Source organism: Artemia sp. Qi Xiang Cuo, chromosome 19 (assembly GCF_049724085.1).
Source record: "Artemia sp. Qi Xiang Cuo chromosome 19, ASM4972408v1, whole genome shotgun sequence".
NCBI classification, from domain to species: domain Eukaryota; kingdom Metazoa; phylum Arthropoda; class Branchiopoda; order Anostraca; family Artemiidae; genus Artemia; species Artemia sp. Qi Xiang Cuo.
In genome coordinates this window covers 29,881,811-29,902,682 of record NC_142812.1, presented here as the reverse complement: position 1 = coordinate 29,902,682, position 20,872 = coordinate 29,881,811, and the positions used below count along the sequence as shown (strand labels likewise).

At 33.0% G+C, this 20,872-nt stretch overlaps 1 protein-coding gene across 1 annotated transcript in view; it reads right to left on the bottom strand.

Annotated features, from left to right (window-relative positions):
- The window catches only part of SerT (Serotonin transporter), a 135,839-nt gene that overhangs the window by 24,765 nt on the left and 90,202 nt on the right, over positions 1–20,872 (bottom strand). Inside the window, exons 8-10 of the mRNA XM_089105388.1 lie at positions 12,034–12,137; positions 9,724–9,848; positions 569–667 (exon numbers count right to left, since the gene is read on the bottom strand). Coding sequence (XP_088961514.1) covers positions 569–667; positions 9,724–9,848; positions 12,034–12,137 — 328 coding nt within the window. The remainder of the gene's footprint in view (positions 1–568; positions 668–9,723; positions 9,849–12,033; positions 12,138–20,872) is intronic.

Here is a 20,872-nt window from a genome sequence, read left to right as displayed (position 1 = left end):
GTGATAGGTCACTTGTCAACCATTCATCTAAGTTTTCGCCCCAAAATTGTGTTTTTGTTGAACTTCCTTTTGAAGGAATCAACAGATAAGTTTGTCAGGAACTACCTCCCTCGAGAGACCATTCCAAATGAATCTTACGAAGCATTTCTTCAGTGTGGGGGTGGCTCTTCTTGCACGTAATTCGACCAAACCGTATTTTTGCGAGTTTATCGAATTGATTTTTCAAACGGCAGTAAAACAACGATAACTCATTAGAGGAAGACCTGTGGAAGCACTTGTAGAAAACAGCTATTGATACCACATCGAATTTCTCACTTAGACGTTGTAAAAGTACCCGATCTGTCCTGCAACTCACATTTGAGGCTTCATTCTGGATCCTGCAGACTGGTGCCAGTAGGGTTTTACAAGTCACGCATTAATCGTATTGCAGATATGAATACACACTTTATTCAGGGGCTTGTAAAACCCCTGAATAAAGTGTGCATTCATATCTGCAATACGATTAATGCGTGACTCATTGATGCGGTTTCTTATCGATTGACATAAAGTATTTTGAAACAGGACTTACCAAGTGTTATTAGGAGGAAGAAGAATATGATTGACCAGAATGAAGAGCCACTCATTGTGGCAATAGCTTCAGGGTAGACGACAAACACCAAACCAGGCCCTAAAATAATAAGAAACAATAATAAAAAGATTTACAGGTTTCTATGATTCTAGATCCTTTTCATGCATCCTTTTTTCTTAGATTTCGGTGTTAGAGTACTTTATTAAATTTTAGTTCTGAATAAATCAACATAACAAAAAAACATATACCCCCAACAGAGAGCAAAGCTCGTAAAATTGGGTATTCATAATAATAATAATAAAAAAAAAAAAAAAAAAAAAAAAAAAAACAAACAAACATTTCCTCATCATAACAAAAGAGAGAAAGAAAAAAACCTGGTTAAAGAAAAAAACAAAAAACATAACAAACATAAAGAAAACAAACGCTGGACAAGTGGGGCATGGAAGGCTATCCCAACATGGGTAACAAATATAAACAAAAAAAATAATAATAATAATAATAAAATTTCTATTCCACCATCACAGGTCAATACATAATTTTAATATTCTCTTCCTTAGAACTGATATTTGCCGAAATGACTCAATTTGAATTCTATCTTTCAGCCTATATTTATTTGAAATAAATGGTATTTGGTATCTAATTGAAAATCTAGATCTTTCACAATTAACAAAGGGAATTCGATATGTTCCAGAACACCTAAGAGCCGAAGGAGGGGGCAGAATCAACAGAGATTTTTCATAAAAATAACTACTAGGATCTTGTATTTTAAAATGCCATATTGATATATTAAGTTCTCTTATATGTTTCAGATCTAATAAATTCAAGAAAAGAAATAATGTTTCAGTTTCCGATGCATCTCTAAGTTTTGATGGACGATGTGAAAAATTTCCAAGTATTCTCACTGCTTTATTTTGAAGGATCTGTAGGGGTTTTATATGCGTCCAAAAAGTATTTAAATAAATAATTGTGCAATAATTTAAATAAGGAGCAATCAAAGAATGATAAATTATTTTTAAAATTGAAAATGGAAAAACATGTTACAAACGATACATAGACCCAATATTTTGCGAAAATTTCACCCTTAAATGATCAATATGAGTTTGAAATGACAAAAGGGGATCAATAAAAACTCCTAAATAACGATATGATTGAACTCTACGTATTTTATGCTCACCAACTTGAAGCTCCTGACATGAAATTTTTTTAGTAGCACGTTTTGAATGACCAAAAAGCATAAATTCAGTCTTCTTAAAATTCGGTACTAAATAATTAGATACAAACCATCGCTTAACTGAACTAACAGTGTTAAACAGATTTTGAATCAATGTAGACGAATCCTTCGCTTTAACAGAAACAGCTGTGACATCTGCAAATAAAATTGCAAGATCATTATTTCCCTGCAAACATCGTGGGAGATCATTAATATACATCAAAAATAAAAGCGGACCTAATACCGATCCTTGTGGGACACCAATATCTTCAAGATCATTTAAACTAAACAAATGTCCATCAACATCTACCACGATTTTACGTCCATAAAGGTATGATCTTATTATATCTAGTCCTTTCCCTCTTATACCGGAATTTTCCATTTTATCAAAAAGAATTTCATGGTTTAAAGTATCAAATGCTTTTTTAACATCATAAAAAACAGTAGATACATGATAATTACTATCTAAGCATTCAATTATTTCTAATACAAGAGCTGCAACTGCTTGTTCCGTCGAATGGCCTGCCCTAAATCCAAACTGATGTTTGGTAAAAAAATTTATTTTATCTAGATAATTAGTAATCCTTCCTTTTAAAATTTTTTCCAATACTTAAGACAATGGTGATAAAATTGCAATAGGACGATAATTATTTTTATCAGATTTATCTCCTTTTTTATGCAATGGTATTACACGTGCAATTTTCCATCTTTTAGGAAATGTACCTGAGAAAATACATAAATTTAAAATATGAAGCAATGGTTCAAAAATTTCACCTGCAATATTTTTTAGCAAATTAGTTGAAAGTTCATCATATCCCAATGAATTACCATTTTTTAAATTCTTAATGACCTTTTGAAATTCTGCAAAAGTAACCAGGGCCATAAATATGCTCGTATCTTCAGTGGGCGGTAGATATTTTTTATGCAACCTTGGGGAAGAAAGGTCAACTTCTCCTGAAACAACAGATGATCCAATACTAGCAAAATATTCACTAAACTTCTTAGCAACAGCTTGTGGTCCTCTAAATTCTTTACCATTAATATCAAATAACACTTCAGGGTGTAACAACTTTTTATTTCTTCCAATTTTATCTTTAATCAAACTCCAAGTTTTTCTTGGAGAATCTGAATTTCGAAAAGAATTTTCATAATAAAGTCTTTCACTTACTCTAAGGATCCTTACCAGCATATTCTTATAATTTTTAAAACGCGTTATATTTATTTCCGTGGGATATTTTATTCTAATTTTATATAAACGATTTTTCTCATTAATAGATCTCAAAAGTGGTTCATTTATCCAAGTTTTTTTTGGGATAAGTTTCTTTCCTCTCGGGCTTTTATATGGGCAAAAAAGATCAAGCTTTTCATTCATAATATAATAAAATTTATCTAATGATTGGTTCGGATCCTTCTCATCAATTACAGGACTCCAATCAACATCACCAAGCCCTTCTTTTAACCTTAACACATTTTTATGTGAAAAATCTCTACGCTTGGTTTGATTTTTTTTTATTATGCGGAAAATTTATAAGAAAATCAGACATAATTATACAGTGGACAGATGAATCATCAGGAATAATAAATGTATTAACAGCACTATAAGGTGAAAAAATATTATCAATAAGTGAAAATGATGTATCAGCTATTCTAGAGGGCACAAAACATACGGGGTTTAGTCCATAAGATAGTGGGCCCTCAAAAAACTGCAAAATATTTCTATCTATTCTATTCTGATCTGCAGATAGGAGTTTCATTAAATCAATATTAAAATCACCCATAAGTAAATAAGGAGTATTAAGACTAGCTAATTTATCCAACATACTTTTAAAATGATTTTTAAATTCCATCTGGCTGGATGACGGAGTACGGTAAATAACTGCAATTAAAACCTTCCGATTATTTGGAAAAGAGCAATCAACTACACAAGATTCAAAAATCATTTCAATATTCATTGGCAAAAAATCAATCCTTATACGTGCTGGTATGCAATTTTTAATCAAAACACCTAGACCCCCTTGTTTTTGTATTTTCAGACCTATGTGAAAAAATTGGTAATCTTTTACATGTATATTTTCAATTGAAAAATCATCTAAAAAAGTTTCACATAGGCCTAATATATCTGTATCTGAATCCGACAAAAAAATTTCAATCACATCCTGCGCAGTCCTCCAACCCCGGCAATTCCAAAACGACATCCTACTTGTATTTATATTTTTTCTTACCATCTCATTCATAAATATATATTGAATTTTTGGGATATCACAATTATTAGAAGTATCTTCATCATCACCAGCTACAATAGTTTGAAAGATTGACTGAAATGAAAGAGAATTCCGCTCACATCCTTTTAACCTGGATGATGGAATTTCATGATTATCTCTATCCATTATCAAATATTAACCCCACGTTAAGAGAAACCACACCATGCCCCAAAAGACCAGTAAACCATAATAAAAAATAACAATTAAAAAAACAAAACAAAAAAAAAGTAATCTAAAAAAAAGTGTATGAAAAATGGGACATTAGCCGGAACAAACTACTAGAGATATAGTTTTCCTCTACTCGACCTACAAACCTGGCCATAACCCTTGAGGAAACTGTAGCTTAGTTAATTAAACAAAATTGCACTGGGTCTAAGCTATGATGTTTTATCTAGTACTGACTACCCAAGCAATAGGTCTTAATGTTGGGTGTGCCAAAACTAAAGATTTGGTGAATTCAAGAACCTTGGTGGCACATTAACTAAAAAAAATAATAAAGATAAAATGCTTTGTATTGTCTATGGAGGTGCGGTGTTCCCCAATTAAGTGACCATCAGAGATTCAGCAAATATTCCATTAAGCAGAACCTGCATCTCTTTAATAGCAGCCTCATTTAAATTTTGAAAGTGAAATCTCCAAATTTTGGCTGCAATGGGTCGTGGTTGACTCTTTTCCGATTGCAAATATTGTTTTAAACTGGTTGCAGTCATGATAACACATATATTGTGAAAAGAAAAAAAAATCACTAGCCACTATTAAGCTAGAACCAAGTAAACAACAAGCCACGGCCACACATTTTGGTGGTCGTGCCTACCCGATGAATATTCATAACTAAGAATAATCAGTCTAAATAGGGTTCTAAACATAACCTTTGTTTGAAGTGATTTTGTTGGAAACAAATTAATTAATTGATATTCTGCTTATAAATAAACTATCCATTTTATAAAGTTCCCCCTTTTTTGGATATTTTCAATTTGTTAGGACTGTGTCAGAATGAATCTTCCTTTAACCCATAGCTCCATGGATTTTATTCTCCAGTATTTTGCTCCTACGTTCTGCGGGACAAAATGGCAGAAAAGGGTACTTAGTTGTGGTAGCATCGTGTACTTTTCATTTGATTTGATCTTTGAGGAATTTCATACTCTATTTTGAAATTCTAAAAAAAAAATTATAATACCAAAGCACTGTTCAGTTAAATTTGGGTAAAAATTACTGTTTTCAATATGGTTTTACGCGAGAATATTAGTCTTTAGATAGTTTTTTAACAAACCCATTTTTTTATTACGGTTACTACGGATTGTGAGCTACTCTTTACTTTTGCAGATAATGTTGCTGTCATGATCACTTGATAAGACAGAATATTACTTGAATATAACTTGAATATTAAGTTTGTTTGTAAACACAGAAAGATATAATCTTCCACAAGTACGTAAAATCATCATGAATTTTAACCTTACAAAACAACAATAAATTAGTAGAACTGTTGGAAAACTAGGTAGTATTCTACTAGAGTCTGCCAAGATTCTAAACTATGGTCACATTAAATAGAAATTCCAAGCAATGTGCATTTTCTTTAAATAACAAAGTTGATTGCGAAATCATTTAAGAATTTTTTACTTTCAAAAAATTTGTTTAAGGAAGTTTTGACTATTATACGGTAAATACTTGAGGAAAAGTGTTTTTAGGGCCTCATTTAGTGATGAAGAGAGCACCAAGGAATACTGGCAGGGCGTTTTGAGAATATGTTATACGGTAATAAAATTGTAGGAAATGAAAAAAAAAACGCTTGTGATAATTTAAAAATGAATAAAGAATTATTTGTTGAATTACATACAGTATTAAAGGATTGAAGGTTGGGTCAATGATTTTATGAAAATGAGATTTGAAATAGTTACAAAGTAAGAAATTGAATATTGAAAATTATGAATCATTTTTAATAAAGGTGAAATACTTAGTGATATCGGGTCAATTTTAATTAAACAATTACCTTATAAGACAGGTAACCAGAGTGATCGTACTAATGAAAGAGGCATTAGGTGGATCTCTGTAGGAAGCAAATTGCTTAATATGATGATGCTTATGAGATAGCCAGATGCTGTGGGCAAAGTTATAAGAGAAGATGAATAGTGTAGCTTTGGGAGGTTAGGTAGAAAATGCATTGGTCTAACTTTCAAGCTTAGATTAAAATTAAGAAGCGTCTATAGCACCATCATATCTCTTCAGTCAGGAATTTTATATACGAGTATCATGAGCAGACATTTAAATCAGCTGATAGAAAAGCCTTAGCATGGTTAGCATTTTAAAAAGATTATTACAATGTACAAGAAAAATTTTGTTGCGGCTCGTAGTCGACAGGAAGCGTAGTTAGTAATTCGTTTGCAGTTTCAGGAATTAAGTGGGGTTTGTTTTATCTGTATTTATACCCCTACTTTTTATGGACCTTTTCCTAAGGAACATAATAAAGGTTATGGAAAAATGTATCAAAAAGTGAGGTAAAAATTTTCTACACTTTAATTGTGATGCAGATACTAGTGTCCTAAATAGAACTATTTGCAAAATGAACGAACTTTTAGAGGTTTTGCGAGTTCAGAGAGCAAAAATAAAATTGAAAATCAACTTAAATCAATGTTAGCATTTTAAAAATATTATTACGATGTATATAAGAAAAATTTTGTTGCGGCTTGTAGTCGACAGGAAGCGTGTTTTTTTTTTTTTTTTTTTTTTTTTTTATTACAGGCTTCACGGCTCCATCACAAATGATGATTTGCCGCTAGTCCTGGTAATTACCTCATTTTCTAACACTAAGGTAGTTGTTATACCTTCTCTTGAACGCGTCAATGGACGCGTTGGACATGGAATCTATTCCATGTGGCAACCGATCGCCGGGAAAGACTCATTTTCAGATATTCTTGTCTGGGAGTACCCTACTCAAGGTAGTCCTGACGAGCTGTACTTCGGCGAGTTGATTGTAAGGGCTTTGCTTTATCAGGAACGAGCTTCGATAGCTCCTCCGATGGAGGGTTATATAAGTACTTATAGAACACCGACATGGACGCCACATCGAAACGTTCCTGGATCAGCTGTGGGGTTTTAGCTTTCGTGTTGCCAGAGGTTGCTGCACGCACTGCTCTATTTTGAATATGTTGGAGTGGAGCAATGTGGCTTTTTGGTGCACCAGCGAAGAGAGGACATGCATATTCCATGACAGGTCTGATGCACGAATTGAAAAGTGGCAGAATAGAATCATCAGGGAGAAGACTTTTGCATCTTAGGATGAAACCTAATATCTTGTTGCAAGATGATCCAATTTTATTAATATGCTCAGTCCATGAGAGATCCGAAGAGAAATTAACTCCAAGTAGGCGCAGTGTATCAAGTTAGTAGTTCGTTTGCTGTTAAATCAGGAATTAAGTGGGGTTTGTCTTATCTGTATTTATACGCCTACTTTTTATTGACTTTTTCCTAAGGAACATAATAAAGGCTATGGAAAAATGTATCAAAAAGTGAGGTAAAGATTTTCTACACTTTAATTGCGATGCAGATATTAGTGTCCTAAATAGAACTATTTGCAAAATGAACGAAGTTTTAGAGATTTTGCGAGTTCAGAGAGCAAAAATAAAATTGAAAATCAACGTTAAGAAGATTAAGTGATCTGAATCAGGGATAAACGAAGTTGAAGGGGTTAGGCAACTACAAAATTGACCAAGTGCATAGCTTCAATCACCAAATTAGTGTTATTAGAAAGTTAGTAATTGTATACTTACGAAATGGTCGCAGAATAAATGCACTCCAGGTGTCTGCGGCATAGCTGCCAAGCTCCTGAAGAATGAGGGTCTGCCTTGCTGTTGTGGCTTCAAACACCGTTCTGCATAGTGTGAAGCACTGAAATCATCCCGAAAGACTGGTGGTCTGGAACAATCCTGCCACTATGGAAACGGAAATTATCCATAAGCCAATGCTCTAACTACAGGAATCAAACAAGCAGGGTTCATGACCAAGCGAGCAGATATTAACTCTACGGCAAGCGACAGAGAAGATGCGGGAGTTTGGACAGAAGGCATTCATAGCCTTCATCGACTTCATGGCCGTTTTTGACTCCGTAGATAGGAAGTCGCTGTGGCTCATACTTAGAACAACTGATCTACCCCAGAAGCAATGCTCTCTTTTTTTAGAAACTGTATGAACGGACGATAAGTTGTGTTCAAACCAAAAGGATGTGCTATAAGCCATTTAGCATTTGTATAGAAGTTCGGTATGGATGTGCTGCAGCCCACGAACCATTTAATTGTGCTATTGACTATGTGATGATGAGGACGACTAACCGACTGAACTTCGGTCTGAAGGTGACAGACTTTTGAATGACACTGACTTCACCGACGACTCGGGACTCATGACAAACACCCTCGAAGGAATTTTGGAACTGCTAACTGTCCTGAGGGAAGAACTTAGTAATGTTGGGCTCAACATCAGTTGCACTAAACGAAGTAACAGTCGTGAACGAGCTCAAGTACCTCAGCTCCATCCTGTCAAGTGATGGCTCAGTTGAGAGCGAAGACAACGTACGAATCACCAAGGTATCTTCCGTCCTAGGGAGACTCAACAAAATGTGTCGCAACCCTATTGTACTGGATGCAGATACTTAATGTATTTGTAGACTCAATCTTACTATTCGGCACCGAAACTTGGCGAACACCCACCATGACTTCAGAGAAGCCTGATATGACTCAAACCGGAACAACTCTGAAAGATGGAGTGACTCCCCTTGGATGATTTTGTCAGCAACGGCAACCTTCTGACCCGTGTGGTGGAGATTCCATGTTTCCGGCAAGTAGGGCAAGGTGCTCTCAGACGGTACGGCCATCTCTTCCGAATACCGAAATAAACCCCTTGATCGTCCAAGAATGAGATGGTTCAATAGTATACATCAGTTCCTAAGGAAAGCTGGAACAAAATTTGAATACGTACCCGTGGCGGCTGAAGACCGGGTGTCCTGGCGGATGATGGTATCTGCTATCTCGACGCTGGTGCCAAGTTGGTAGGAGAATTAAGTCAAAGTAAGTCGATACTAGTAGAAGTCGTGGACACAGTGAGGATGTAAGAATTAGAGTAGCCATTTGCAGAATTTTTTTTCACAGTTTGAATATGTGGAAGAATTAGAAGATATATCCCAGAATTAAAACCAGAAGCCACGATAATGGCACTAGTTAAGTATGGAAACATTGCCACTTTGTCAGGTTGAGTAGGAAATGTCAAAGGTTTTTCTGAGGTATTGCCAGGGAACAGTTTTGGGTTCTAGTTTGAATGACAGTATGAAAAAATTAAAATAAAATAGGAAGGATGTAAAATGTGATTTAACCCCACTTTAAGTGCTATAATTAAAGAAAAGGCTTAGAGGGATACATCACGCTTTACGATTGAAGGGTGATAGGTCGCCAAAAATCGTATATTTTGGCAACCCATCTAGAGTTCACCGGATAAGAGGACATTCTCGAATTTGGAAAAGGTCATAAGAAGGATTTAAAGGGAAGAACGTCGCGTGGAGGACTAAAGAGTGCAGTTCTGAACGAAAGGGAGCGGAAGGGGAATATACTGCATGCAAGGTCAAGTTTTTTTTCGCATTATTTTCCTTCTTATTGGCCTAGAAGATAATTTTAATTGGTTACTTGTCAATATTTTGCTCTTACCTTCAGATCCTACTTTGTCAACAGTAGTTCCTTGCACCTGTGCCATGTAGCCTAGAACGCAGAATATTACAAAACCAGATAATAGACTTGTTAGGAAATTTATTCCACTTGTTATTACAGCATCTCTGAAAAAAGGCATAGATATAATTACAGTAAGCCTTGTTTGTTGTTTATATAACGCTAGAGTTTCTTTTTTTTTTTTTGCTTTTTATCAGAATTGTTGCAATTTATCTACCAAATAGTTCCTGTAGAATTAAGGAAAGCAAATTATTTATTTAATCTTTTCGTGCAATTGCCTTCCTTGTCAATAAGCAAAGATTTTCCAGAAATATTTAATATTATTTGACTTTACTAACAAACAGTCGAGCATAATCGCCGCAAGTAGTGGGTGAAGGTTGCTGAAAAGACTTACGCCATAGAGTGTGATCACATGGAAATTCAGATGGTGAGAGGTTCCTTGGTTTCTGAAAAAAAACTCTAGATTTCTAGAAAGACTTTCAGAAAATATTTTTATGGGAAGATAAAATACTAACATATATTTTGAGAAAATAATGTTAGCTTTTCATTGATTTTATGAAAATTTGGTCTTTCTTGATTACAAAAAATAATTTATCTTTCTTATTTTCTGTAGCTTTTCTTTATTCCAACATCAAATGAAATTAGTTTCAGACTAGCAAATAGAACTAGTTTCAAAACATCAAAACAAATATCAAAAAGAGGTCTAGGATTTTGAAAGCAATTAACCTTTAACATTTTTGGCGAAGAGTATTTTAGAAATCTGAAGTAAAACCTAGTGACACAAACACAATGAAAGAACAAAAACTCCTTTTTAAGGACTTTATTCATTGTTTGATTGTGTTTATTCTAGATCCGTGATGGCCAACGTGGGACGCAGGCCCCATCGATGGGGCATGACAATATTTTGATGGGGCATGGGTAGGACGTGCACCCTTCAATTGACTATACTTCAAAGCCTTAATTAAAAAAAAAAAAACATGTGAATGTAATCACATTCATATGCATTTAAAGAGTAAATAAGACAAATGATACCATTGTAATGACGTTATTCATTGTATAAAAGGTGTTGTATCCCGACAATATTTTTCATTAGTATAAAATATACCTAGATATCAACCCAAAAAAAGATACCAAGTAAAACTTTATGCTTCATTGTGGTGATTACACGCAAAATTTTAAATAAATTTTTTTTAATATAATGAGGGGGGCATCAAGCTTTTAGAATGCCTAGGGGAGGCAAGACCCGAGATAGGTTGGGAAACCCTGTTCTAAACTCTTTGTTAGTCACCTTAAGATTTATTGGGTGCACAAGGATCCTTATAATTTTGATGTTGATAACTTGATTAAAGGATAGTTGACCATAGTACGGTTGTATACTAAGAAAAAGAAGGAAAAAATGTTTAAAAGATAAGGGATAAAAATCCTCCAGGGCCATTGCTGGTGCTTAGGGCGTCAAATCGACGTTTTGAATACTTGGTCTTTTTACAGGGAAGTCTTTTTACATAGAGGATCAATCCACTATGTTACGGGAGGGTAAAAACGCGTACAGCCATAAAAAATTGTTGCAAGCAATATTTTGGGCAGTGGCGTTAAATTCAGATATACATTCTATTGATTTCTGAATTGGATGTATATTTAAAATTTAATTTCGATTGAAATAGATAAAAGAAAAGATAAAACTGCGTTCGAAATACATAAAACTAGCTAATACATAAATGTACTGGCCAAATAACAATCAAACAAATACAGCTTATCTATCCAAAATAAAAAAAAAAAAAATGAAGCAAAACTTTGCTTGCATAAGCATTCTTACACAACTATGCTCTTGAAATACTTTAAACAATGCGCATATTTTGTTTCTTTTCACTTCATTTTTGGGCTTTATTTTGTCTGTCGCTACCAAAATGCTTTTGAAGGGTGGTTTGAAATTTGGTAATAAACGAAAAAGGTCTATTAACATCTTTATTTTTTATTTTGAGTTTCTCATTCAATTCTCAAAATATTCAACAATTTTGGTTGTATCAGTGTGCATAATGACCTGTAGATATAGTAAGTTATGATAAGTTTTTTTTATTGCATACATAATTATTATTTGCTGGCCTTACTTAATGAAATATTTTTACTGTTTCGCTGTTTCTTTAGTCCACTGAACATCTAACCTTGTTCAAAATAGTTATTATTAATGGTAAACAAACGTCTTTAGGACCGTTTTCTTCTTCTTCGTATCTCTGTGACTTGTATTTAATCCATGTCGCCTAATAAATATATTTTTTCAAATACTAATAATAATACCTGAAGCAATTGTTATGAAACTTATTGTAACTTGCCAAGGCTAGCAAAGTACCAAATCCAGGTCCCAACGAGAAGAATATTTGTGATGCAGCGTCTATCCATACCTGGAATGAAAAAAAAAGAAAAAATAGCAACTAAATGTTTTTTCGATGAGCACGTGACTATTTTGTAAACGATTTAATAAAGAAACTTAAAATTGCAATTACTGCTCAGCCAATAGGTACTGTGGATAATTTCAATTCTTACAATATGTTCTCCCATGTTATGGCTATCATATTCGGCAACTCCCAAACGATCTTGATTCTATCAAGTGTTTTCTAGAGAAACCGTCTGGGAGGGTGTGTGGGGGGGGGGGCTTCAATATGAGTAGAGTTATTCACAATGGTTACTGGTGGATTTCCTATTCAGAACCTACCATTCCTTTTTTCCTAACCCCAAATCCTATCTATCAGGTGCGATTCCTTTTTCAATGGCTTTGAGCACAGGGGAATACGATGACAAGGGATAAGGTGTTACTTCCGAAGACAAGGGAAAGGAGATGTGCTGCAACATTAACTTGGACCATAGGATGTTTCCTACAATATTGTATTGGACCTTTCTCACGGCAATGTGCATACTATTTCTACGGTGAGGGATAGGGCCTTTCTCACCACATTGTATGAGACCTTTCTCATGACATTGTGGAGACTATTCCTCAAACCCTTTGTCTTGTATGTAAACATATGTGTTCCCGAGAGGCAAAGTCTAGACCCTATCTGACCTTTAACCTAGTTTTAGGCCCACATAGGGATTTAAAGATATTATTCTCTGGCTCGGAGACATACTCCCCCCCCACTGTGTTTCTGAGTGCCATGATTCTAACTCCATACAACGATTTCATTTTCTTCGTAAGAGGGAAACCCCCCGCAAACAAAATAACATGCTATAATATCTTCTTCAATTGTAATACCATTATTTTCCAAAATAAAGGACTTACCATTATTCAGAGAACGAAAAAACATTTTAAGAATATCATCCATTTTTAGTTTTTTATACCTCGCTAATAACAGACAATAGAAAACTAGGTCTTGTTCAAAATGTTCCAGTGGCCCTCTCATAGAATTAGAAACATCTGGTAGGAGAACAGGTTAAACCCAGGGTTGAAGCTTGCTTGGAAAGAAGGCGGCATTCCATTACAGAATAAACAGGAGATGTCTGCAACCCTCTTAGTGCTTAGAAATAAAGCGGCAATGTGGCATACCATTACACAACTCGGGGCGTATAATCTGCGATAGCATTAGATAATCCACTTTTGTTAGAAGTTCAACCTCGTCTTTTTTTATACGGGAAATGGGGTTTTACCTTTCGCGGTATATGGATATTTTTTGCCTTCTCATCGTATTTTGGGGGAACTTTAGATTTCCCGATATGGTGTAGCTTTACTGTTGCATTTTTCTTGCTAAGTCTCATTTTTTCATGTATCTAAGTCCAGACGATAATCTTTTCTTCTTTCTCCAGAGTTTGTTTTCTGACACGCAAGCATTTCAAGACATACTCCAAAAGATATATTTTTCTGTATTTTCACATTTTCTTTATTTATCTTAAACTTTCGATAAACCTAGAGTAATGATACTATCAGGAATTTCTCTACATACATAGCTCGGAATCTTCAACATATACTAGAAAGTACGGCCGCTATGGGATTCGAGGCTCTAGTGTTAGATAATCCACTTATGTTAGAAGTTCAACCTCAGGTATTTTTTTATACGGGAAATTGAGTTTTACCTTTTGCAGTAGAGTATAGTTTTCTTATCATATTTTCTTGCAGTGAACATTTTTGGCTTTTTCATTGCATTTTGGAAGGCCTTTAAATTTCACGATATGGTGTAGCTTTAATGTCGCATTTTTTCTAAGCGTCATTTTTTGATGTAAGTAGTAGTGATATAACGCTAGAGAGCGGGCAGTCCCCCTATATAGCTATAACGCTAGAGAGCGGGGTGTCTTCCATATATAACAGTTTCAAGCGGACAATACTTCCGCCAATACAAGCAGACAGTGTAATGACCGGAATTCAACCACCGTGAAAATTCGTGCTCTGTTCAAAGTGCATGACGTTTCCTTTGTATGAAATTGTGAAATTCTTTCTGTAATTTAATTTTTTTAATTAATTTACATAAATTAATTTATTATTAATTAATTTACATAATTACATTAATTAAATTTTTTTTTACATGTATTATTAATTAATTTACGATTTTTTACATTCTAAGTATCTTCCCATTGATTTTTATGAAATTTGTGTTTGATGTAGAAATCGAACGTGAGACCCGTGATTTCCTAAGGTAAAAGAACGACACGTTAATCGACTGAACCAACAAGCCATTGAACATATTATGATTTTAGAAATACACCCAATGCATTGTTTCTGGGACATTGCCCAACTGATGTTAAGCGTCACAATATCGTAACAGGTTCATTCCATTGAACTGGAACAAGTTCAAGCACATTCGATTTATCAATTGGATTTTTGATAGGTGTTAAGAGTGACCTTGTTTCGGGGCATTTTTATGGCATCATCGCGAGAATATGCATACCACGATGATTTGAGATGCATACTAGACAAACAATTTCTTATGATACTTGGGCCCCAAGTCCTAACCCTATCCCTCCACCCTCCCTCCGAACCCCCCCCCCCTCCTCCACCCTCCCACCAAACTGTGTGTGTCGCCTCTTTTTTAAATTCTTGATCAGCATGCCTAAGACTCTAGGCAGGCATGCCTTTCCAAAAACTAACCTGACAAGTATGTGTCCAATAAGAGAGTCATTTTCATGCTCCTGCCATTTACCCGTGCCCCAGCCATTTAAACATTTGCCTCTCAATTACTTGGACTATCCGTCTTGGCTTTTCTCTGTTTACAATTACTCAGCCCAGTCTTGATGCAACCTATGCAACCTATTGCCCAAAATACTTGATAACTTCAATTCAAAATCAACGGATTTGTGTGTTTGTGTGTGTTTTGTGTGTGTGTAAGTTTTTGTGTGTGTGTTTGTTTTTGTGTGTGTTTATTTTTTTTTGTGTGTGTAAGTTTTTTTTGTGTGTAAGTTTTTGTGTGTTTGTAAGTTTTTATGTGTGCGTAAGCATTTATATATGTGTAAGTTTTTTTGTGTGTGTAATTTTTTGTTTATGTGAAAGTTTTTGTGTTTTTCTTAGATTATTTGTGTGTGTGTAAGTTTTTTTGTTTGTGTAAGTTTTTGTGTGTGTGTTAGTTTTTATTTTTGTGTCTAATTTTTTATTTTTTTTTGTATTGGTTTTTGTTTGTGTATGAGATTGTGTGTGATTTTGCTTTTTTATTTTCGTTTGCGTGTAAGTTTTTTTGTGTGTGTGTAAGTTTTTGTTTTTGTGATTGATTTTGTGATATCCAAAGTTTTTTGTGTGTGTGTAAGTTACTATGTGTGATTAAGTTTTTGTGTGTGTGTAAGTTTTTGTGTGTGTGTAAGTTATTTTTTGTGTTGGTAAGTTTTTGTGTTTTTTAATGTCTTATTTTGTTTTTAAGTTTTTTGTGTTTTTTATTTTGTTTGTGTTTATAAGTTTGTGTGTGTGTTAGTTTTTGTGTGTGTGTAAGTTTTTGTTTGTGTTAGATTTTATGTGTGTGTGTAATAGTTAGTTTGTGGTTAAGTTTTTGTGTGTGTGTATGATTTGTTGTGATTGCTTAAGTTTTTTTGTTTGTGTGTAAGTTTTTGTGTGTGTGTGTAAGTTAGTGTGTTGTCTCATGTTTTTTTGATATGGTAAGTTTTTTTGTGTGTGTTTAAGTTTTTGTGTGTGTGTGTAAGTTTTTTTGTGTGTATGTGTAAGTTTTTGTGTGCTAATATTTTTTTTTGTGTGGGTGTAAGTTTGTGTATGTGTGCAAGTTTGTGTTTGTGTGTGTTTGTAAGTTTTTTTGTGTTTGAGTGTAAGTTTTTTTTGTGTGCGTAAGTTTTTTTTGTATGTGTATGTTTTTAGAACTTTGAAAAATTAAGAGAATGTAACTGTGACAAAGTTAACCACGACAAAAATACTACGTAAATATTCCAACTCATGCATTTCGACAAAGTGAATCCAAAATTAACTTTGAAAAATAAAGTGAATGTATCTCTGACAAGGTAAAGCACAACAAAATACTAATAAAATAGACCAAATCTTACATTTCAACTAAAGAAATTTAAAATGAACTTTGAAATATTAAGAGAATGTAACTATGACAAGGTAAACCACAACAATCCAATACTAAAATATTCCAACTCTTGCATTTCAATGAAAGAAATTCAAAATGAACTTTGAAAAATCATGAGAATGTAACTGTGACAAGGTAAACGACGACAAAGCACTACTGAAATATTCCAACTCTTGCATTTCAATGAAAGAAATCCAAAAATGAACTTTGAAAAATCAAGAGAATGTAATTGTGACAAGGTAAATCACGAGAAAACACTACTGAAATAATCCAACTCTTGCATTTCAATGAAAGAAATTCAAAATGAACTTTGAAAAATCAAGAGTATGTAAAAATCCAAAATGAACTTTGAAAAATCAAGAGGATATAACTGTGACAAGGTGAACCAAGACAAAACACTACTGAAATATTCCAACTCTTGCATTTCAATGAAAGAAATCTAAAATGAACTTTGAAAAATTAAGAGAATTTAACAGTGACAAGGTAAACCAAAACAAGACACTACTGAAATATTACAACTCTTTCATTTCAACGAAAGAAATACAAAAAGAACTTTGAAAAATCATGAGAATGTAAAAATCCAAAATGAACTTTGAAAAATCAAGAGAAGGTAACTGTGACAAGGTAATCCACGACAAAACACTACTGAAATATTCCAACTCTTGCATTTCAACTAAACAAATTCAAAATGAACTTTGAAAAATTAAGGGAAAGTAACTGTGACAAGGTAAGCCCTGAAAAAACACTACTGAAATATTCCAACTCTTGCATTTCAAGGAAAGAAATCCAAAATGAACTTTGAAAAATCAAGAGAATGTAACTGTGACAAGGTAAACCACAACAATCCCCTACTGAAATATTCCAACTACTGCATTTAAACGAAAGAAATTCTAAATGAACTTTGAAAAATTAAGAGAATGTAACTGTGACACGATAAACCACGACAAAACCCTACTGAAATATTCCAACTCTTGCATTTCAACGAAATAAATCCAAAATGATCTTCGAAAAATTAAGAGAATGTAACAGTGACAAGTTAAACCATAACAAGACACTACTGAAATATTAAAAATCTTTCATTACAAAGAAAGAAATTCATAATGAACTTTTAAAAATAAATATAACGTAAAAATCAAAAATGAACTATGAAAAATAAAGAGAATATAAATATGACAAGTTAAACAAAGACAATACACTACTTAAATATTCCAACTCTTTCCTTTCAAAAAAAGAAATAAAAAATAAACTTTGAAAAAAACAAAGAATGTAACTGTGACAAGGTAAACCATGACAAAACACTACTGAAATATTCCAATTCTTGCATTTCAAGTAAAGAAATACAGAATGAAAATTCAAAAATCAAGAGAATGTAACTTTGACAATGTAAAGCACAACCATCCACCAATTAAATATACCAACTCTTGCTTTTCAATGAAATAAGTCCAAAAATTAACTTTGAAAAATCAAGAGAATATAATTGTGACAAGGTAAACCACGAGAAAACACTCTTTAAATAATCCAACTTGCAATTCAATGAAATAAATTCAAAATGGAGTTTGAAAAATCAAGAGTATGTAAAAATCCAAAATGAACTTTGAAAAATCAAGAGTATATAACTGTGAGAAGGTGAACCACGACAAAACACTACTGAAATATTCCAACTCTTGCATTTCAATGAAATAAATCAAAAGTGAACTTCGAAAAGTCAAGAGGATGTAACTGTGAAAATTTAAAGAACCAAAAGAAATTAATTAAAAATTACAATTATTGCATATAAACGAAAGAAATACCAAATGAACTATGAAAAATCAACAGACCTTAACAATCCAACCTGGACTTTGAAAAATCATTAGACGATCAATTTGACAAGGTAAACCACGATAATACACTTTTTAAATACTACAACTCTTGCATTTCAATAAAAAAAATCCAAAAAGAACTTTGAAAAATCAAGAGAATGTAACTGTGACAAGTTAAACCACTGACAAAACAGTACTGAAATATTGCAACTCTTGCATTCCAAGTAAAGAAATCCAAAATGAACTTGGAAAAATCAAGAGAGTGTAACTGCGAAAAGGTAAACCACAACAATCCACTACTAAAATATTCCAAATCTTGCATTTCAATGAAAAAAATTCAAAATGAACTTTGAAAAATCAAGAGAATGTATGTGTGACAAGGTAAACCACGACAAAACATTACTGAAATATTTCGACTCTTGCATTTCGACGAAAGAAATCCAAAATGAACTTCGAAAAATCAAGAGAATGTAACTGTGACTTGGGGCCCAAGCATCATAAGAAATTGTTTGTCTAGTAAGCATCTCAAATCATCGTGGTATGCATATTCTCATGATGATGCCATAAAAATGCCCCGAAACAAGGTCACTTTTAACACCTATCAAAAATCCAATTGATAAATCGAATGTGCTTGAACTTGTTGCCTCTCAATTACTTGGACTATCCGTCTTGGCTTTTCTCTGTTTACAATTACTCAGCCCAGTCTTGATGCAACCTATGCAACCTATTGCCCAAAATACTTGATAACTTCAATTCAAAATCAACGGATTTGTGTGTTTGTGTGTGTTTTGTTTTTTGTTTTTTTTTTTTTTTTTTATGAGTTTTTGTGTGTGTGTAATAATTTTTTTTTGGGTTAGTTTTTTTTTTGTTATAGTTTTTGTGTGTGTGTAATTTTTTTGTTTTTGTTAGTTTTTGTTTGTTTTTTTTTGTGTTTTTGTTTTTAAGTTTTTTTTTGTGTAATATTTTGTGTATGTTTAAGTTTTTTTGTTTGTGTTATTTTTTTTTTTTGTGTTTTAGTGTTTGTGTTTGTTTAAGTTTTTTTGTGTGTTTTATTTTTTTTGTGTGTGTTTAAGTTTTTGTGTGTGTGTGTAAGGTTTTGGGTTTGTTTAAGTTTTTGTGGTCGTTTAAGTTTTAGTGTTTTTGTTAGTTTCTGTGTGTGTTTTAGTTTTTGTGTGTGTGTAGTTTTTGTATGTGTGTAAGTTTTTGTGTATGTGTAAGTTTATGTGTGTTTTTAAGTTCTTATTTTTGTGTGTAAGTTTTTTTGTTTGTGTTAGTTTTTGTGTGTGTGTTTGATTGTATGTGTTTTTGTAAGTTTTTGTGTGTGTGTGTATGTTTTTATGCGTGTTTATGTTTTTGTTTGTGCTCTAGTTTTTGTGTGTGTGTAATTTTTTTTGTGTTCTGGTAATATTTTGTGTGTGTGTAGTATTCTATTTTATTGTAAGTTTTTTTTTGTGTGTGTATGTTTGAGCATGTGTGTGAGTTTTTGTGTGTGTATAATTTTTTTGTGAATGTAAGTTTTTGGGTGTGTGTGTATGAATTTGTTTATGTTAAAGTTTTTTTGTGTGTGTATGATGTTGTTTGTTTTTAAGTTTTTGTGTGTGTGTAAGTTTTTGTGTGTGTGTATGTTTTTGTTTTTGTTTATTTGTTTATGTTTGTGTGTATATGTTTTTTAGTGTTTTCAAGTTTTTGTGTGTGTGTAAGTATGTGTGTGTGTGTTTGTCGTTGTGATTATGTGTAAGTTTTTGTGTGTGTGTGTAAATTTTTATGTGTGTGCAAATTTTTGTGTGTTAGCAAGTTTTTGTGTGTGTGTATGTGTTATTGTATGGGTGTTAGAGTTTTTGTGTGTGTTTAAGTTTTTTTGTGTGTGTAAGTTTTTGCGTGTGTTTAAGTTTTTTTGTGTTTTTAAGTTTTTGTGTGTATGTAAGTTTTTGTGTGTATGTGTATGTAAGTTTTTGTGTGTGTGTGTGTAAGTTTTTTTGTGTGTTTAAGTTTTGTTTGTTTGTGTAAGTTCTTGGAAATTTTAAAAATCAAGAGAATATAACTATGACAAGGTTAATCACGAGAAAACACTACTTCAATAATCCAACTCTTGCATTTCAATAGAAGAAATTCAAAATGAACTTTGAAAAATCAAGATAATGTGTTTCTGACAAGGTAAAGCACAACAAAACACTACTGAAATATTCCAACTCTTGCATTTCAACAAAAGATATTCAAAATGAACTTTGAAAAATTAAGAGAATGTAACTGTGACAAGGTAAACCATGACAAGACACTACTGAAATATTCCAACTCTTGCATTTCAATGATAGAAATTCAAAATGAACATTGAAAAATCAAGAGAATGTAACTGTTAGATGGTAAATCACAACAAAACACTACTGAAATATTCCAGCTCTTGCCTTTCAACAAAAGAAATTCAAAATGAACTTTGACAAATTAAGAGAATGTAACTGTGACAAGGTAAACCACAACAATCCACTACTGAAATATTCCAACTCTTGCATTTCGATGAAAGAAATTCAAAATGAATTTTGAAAAATCATGAGAATGTAATTGTGACAAGGTAAACGACGACAAAGCACTACTGAAATATTCCAACTCTTGCATTTCAATGAAAGAAATCCAAAAATGAACTTTGAAAAATCAAGAGAATGTAATTGTGACAAGGTAAATCACGAGAAAACACTACTGAAATAATCCAACTCTTGCATTTCAATGAAAGAAATTCAAAATGAACTTTGAAAAATCAAGAGTATGTAAAAATCCAAAATGAACTTTGAAAAATCAAGAGTATATAACTGTGACAAGGTGAACTACGACAAAACACTACTGAAATATTCCAACTCT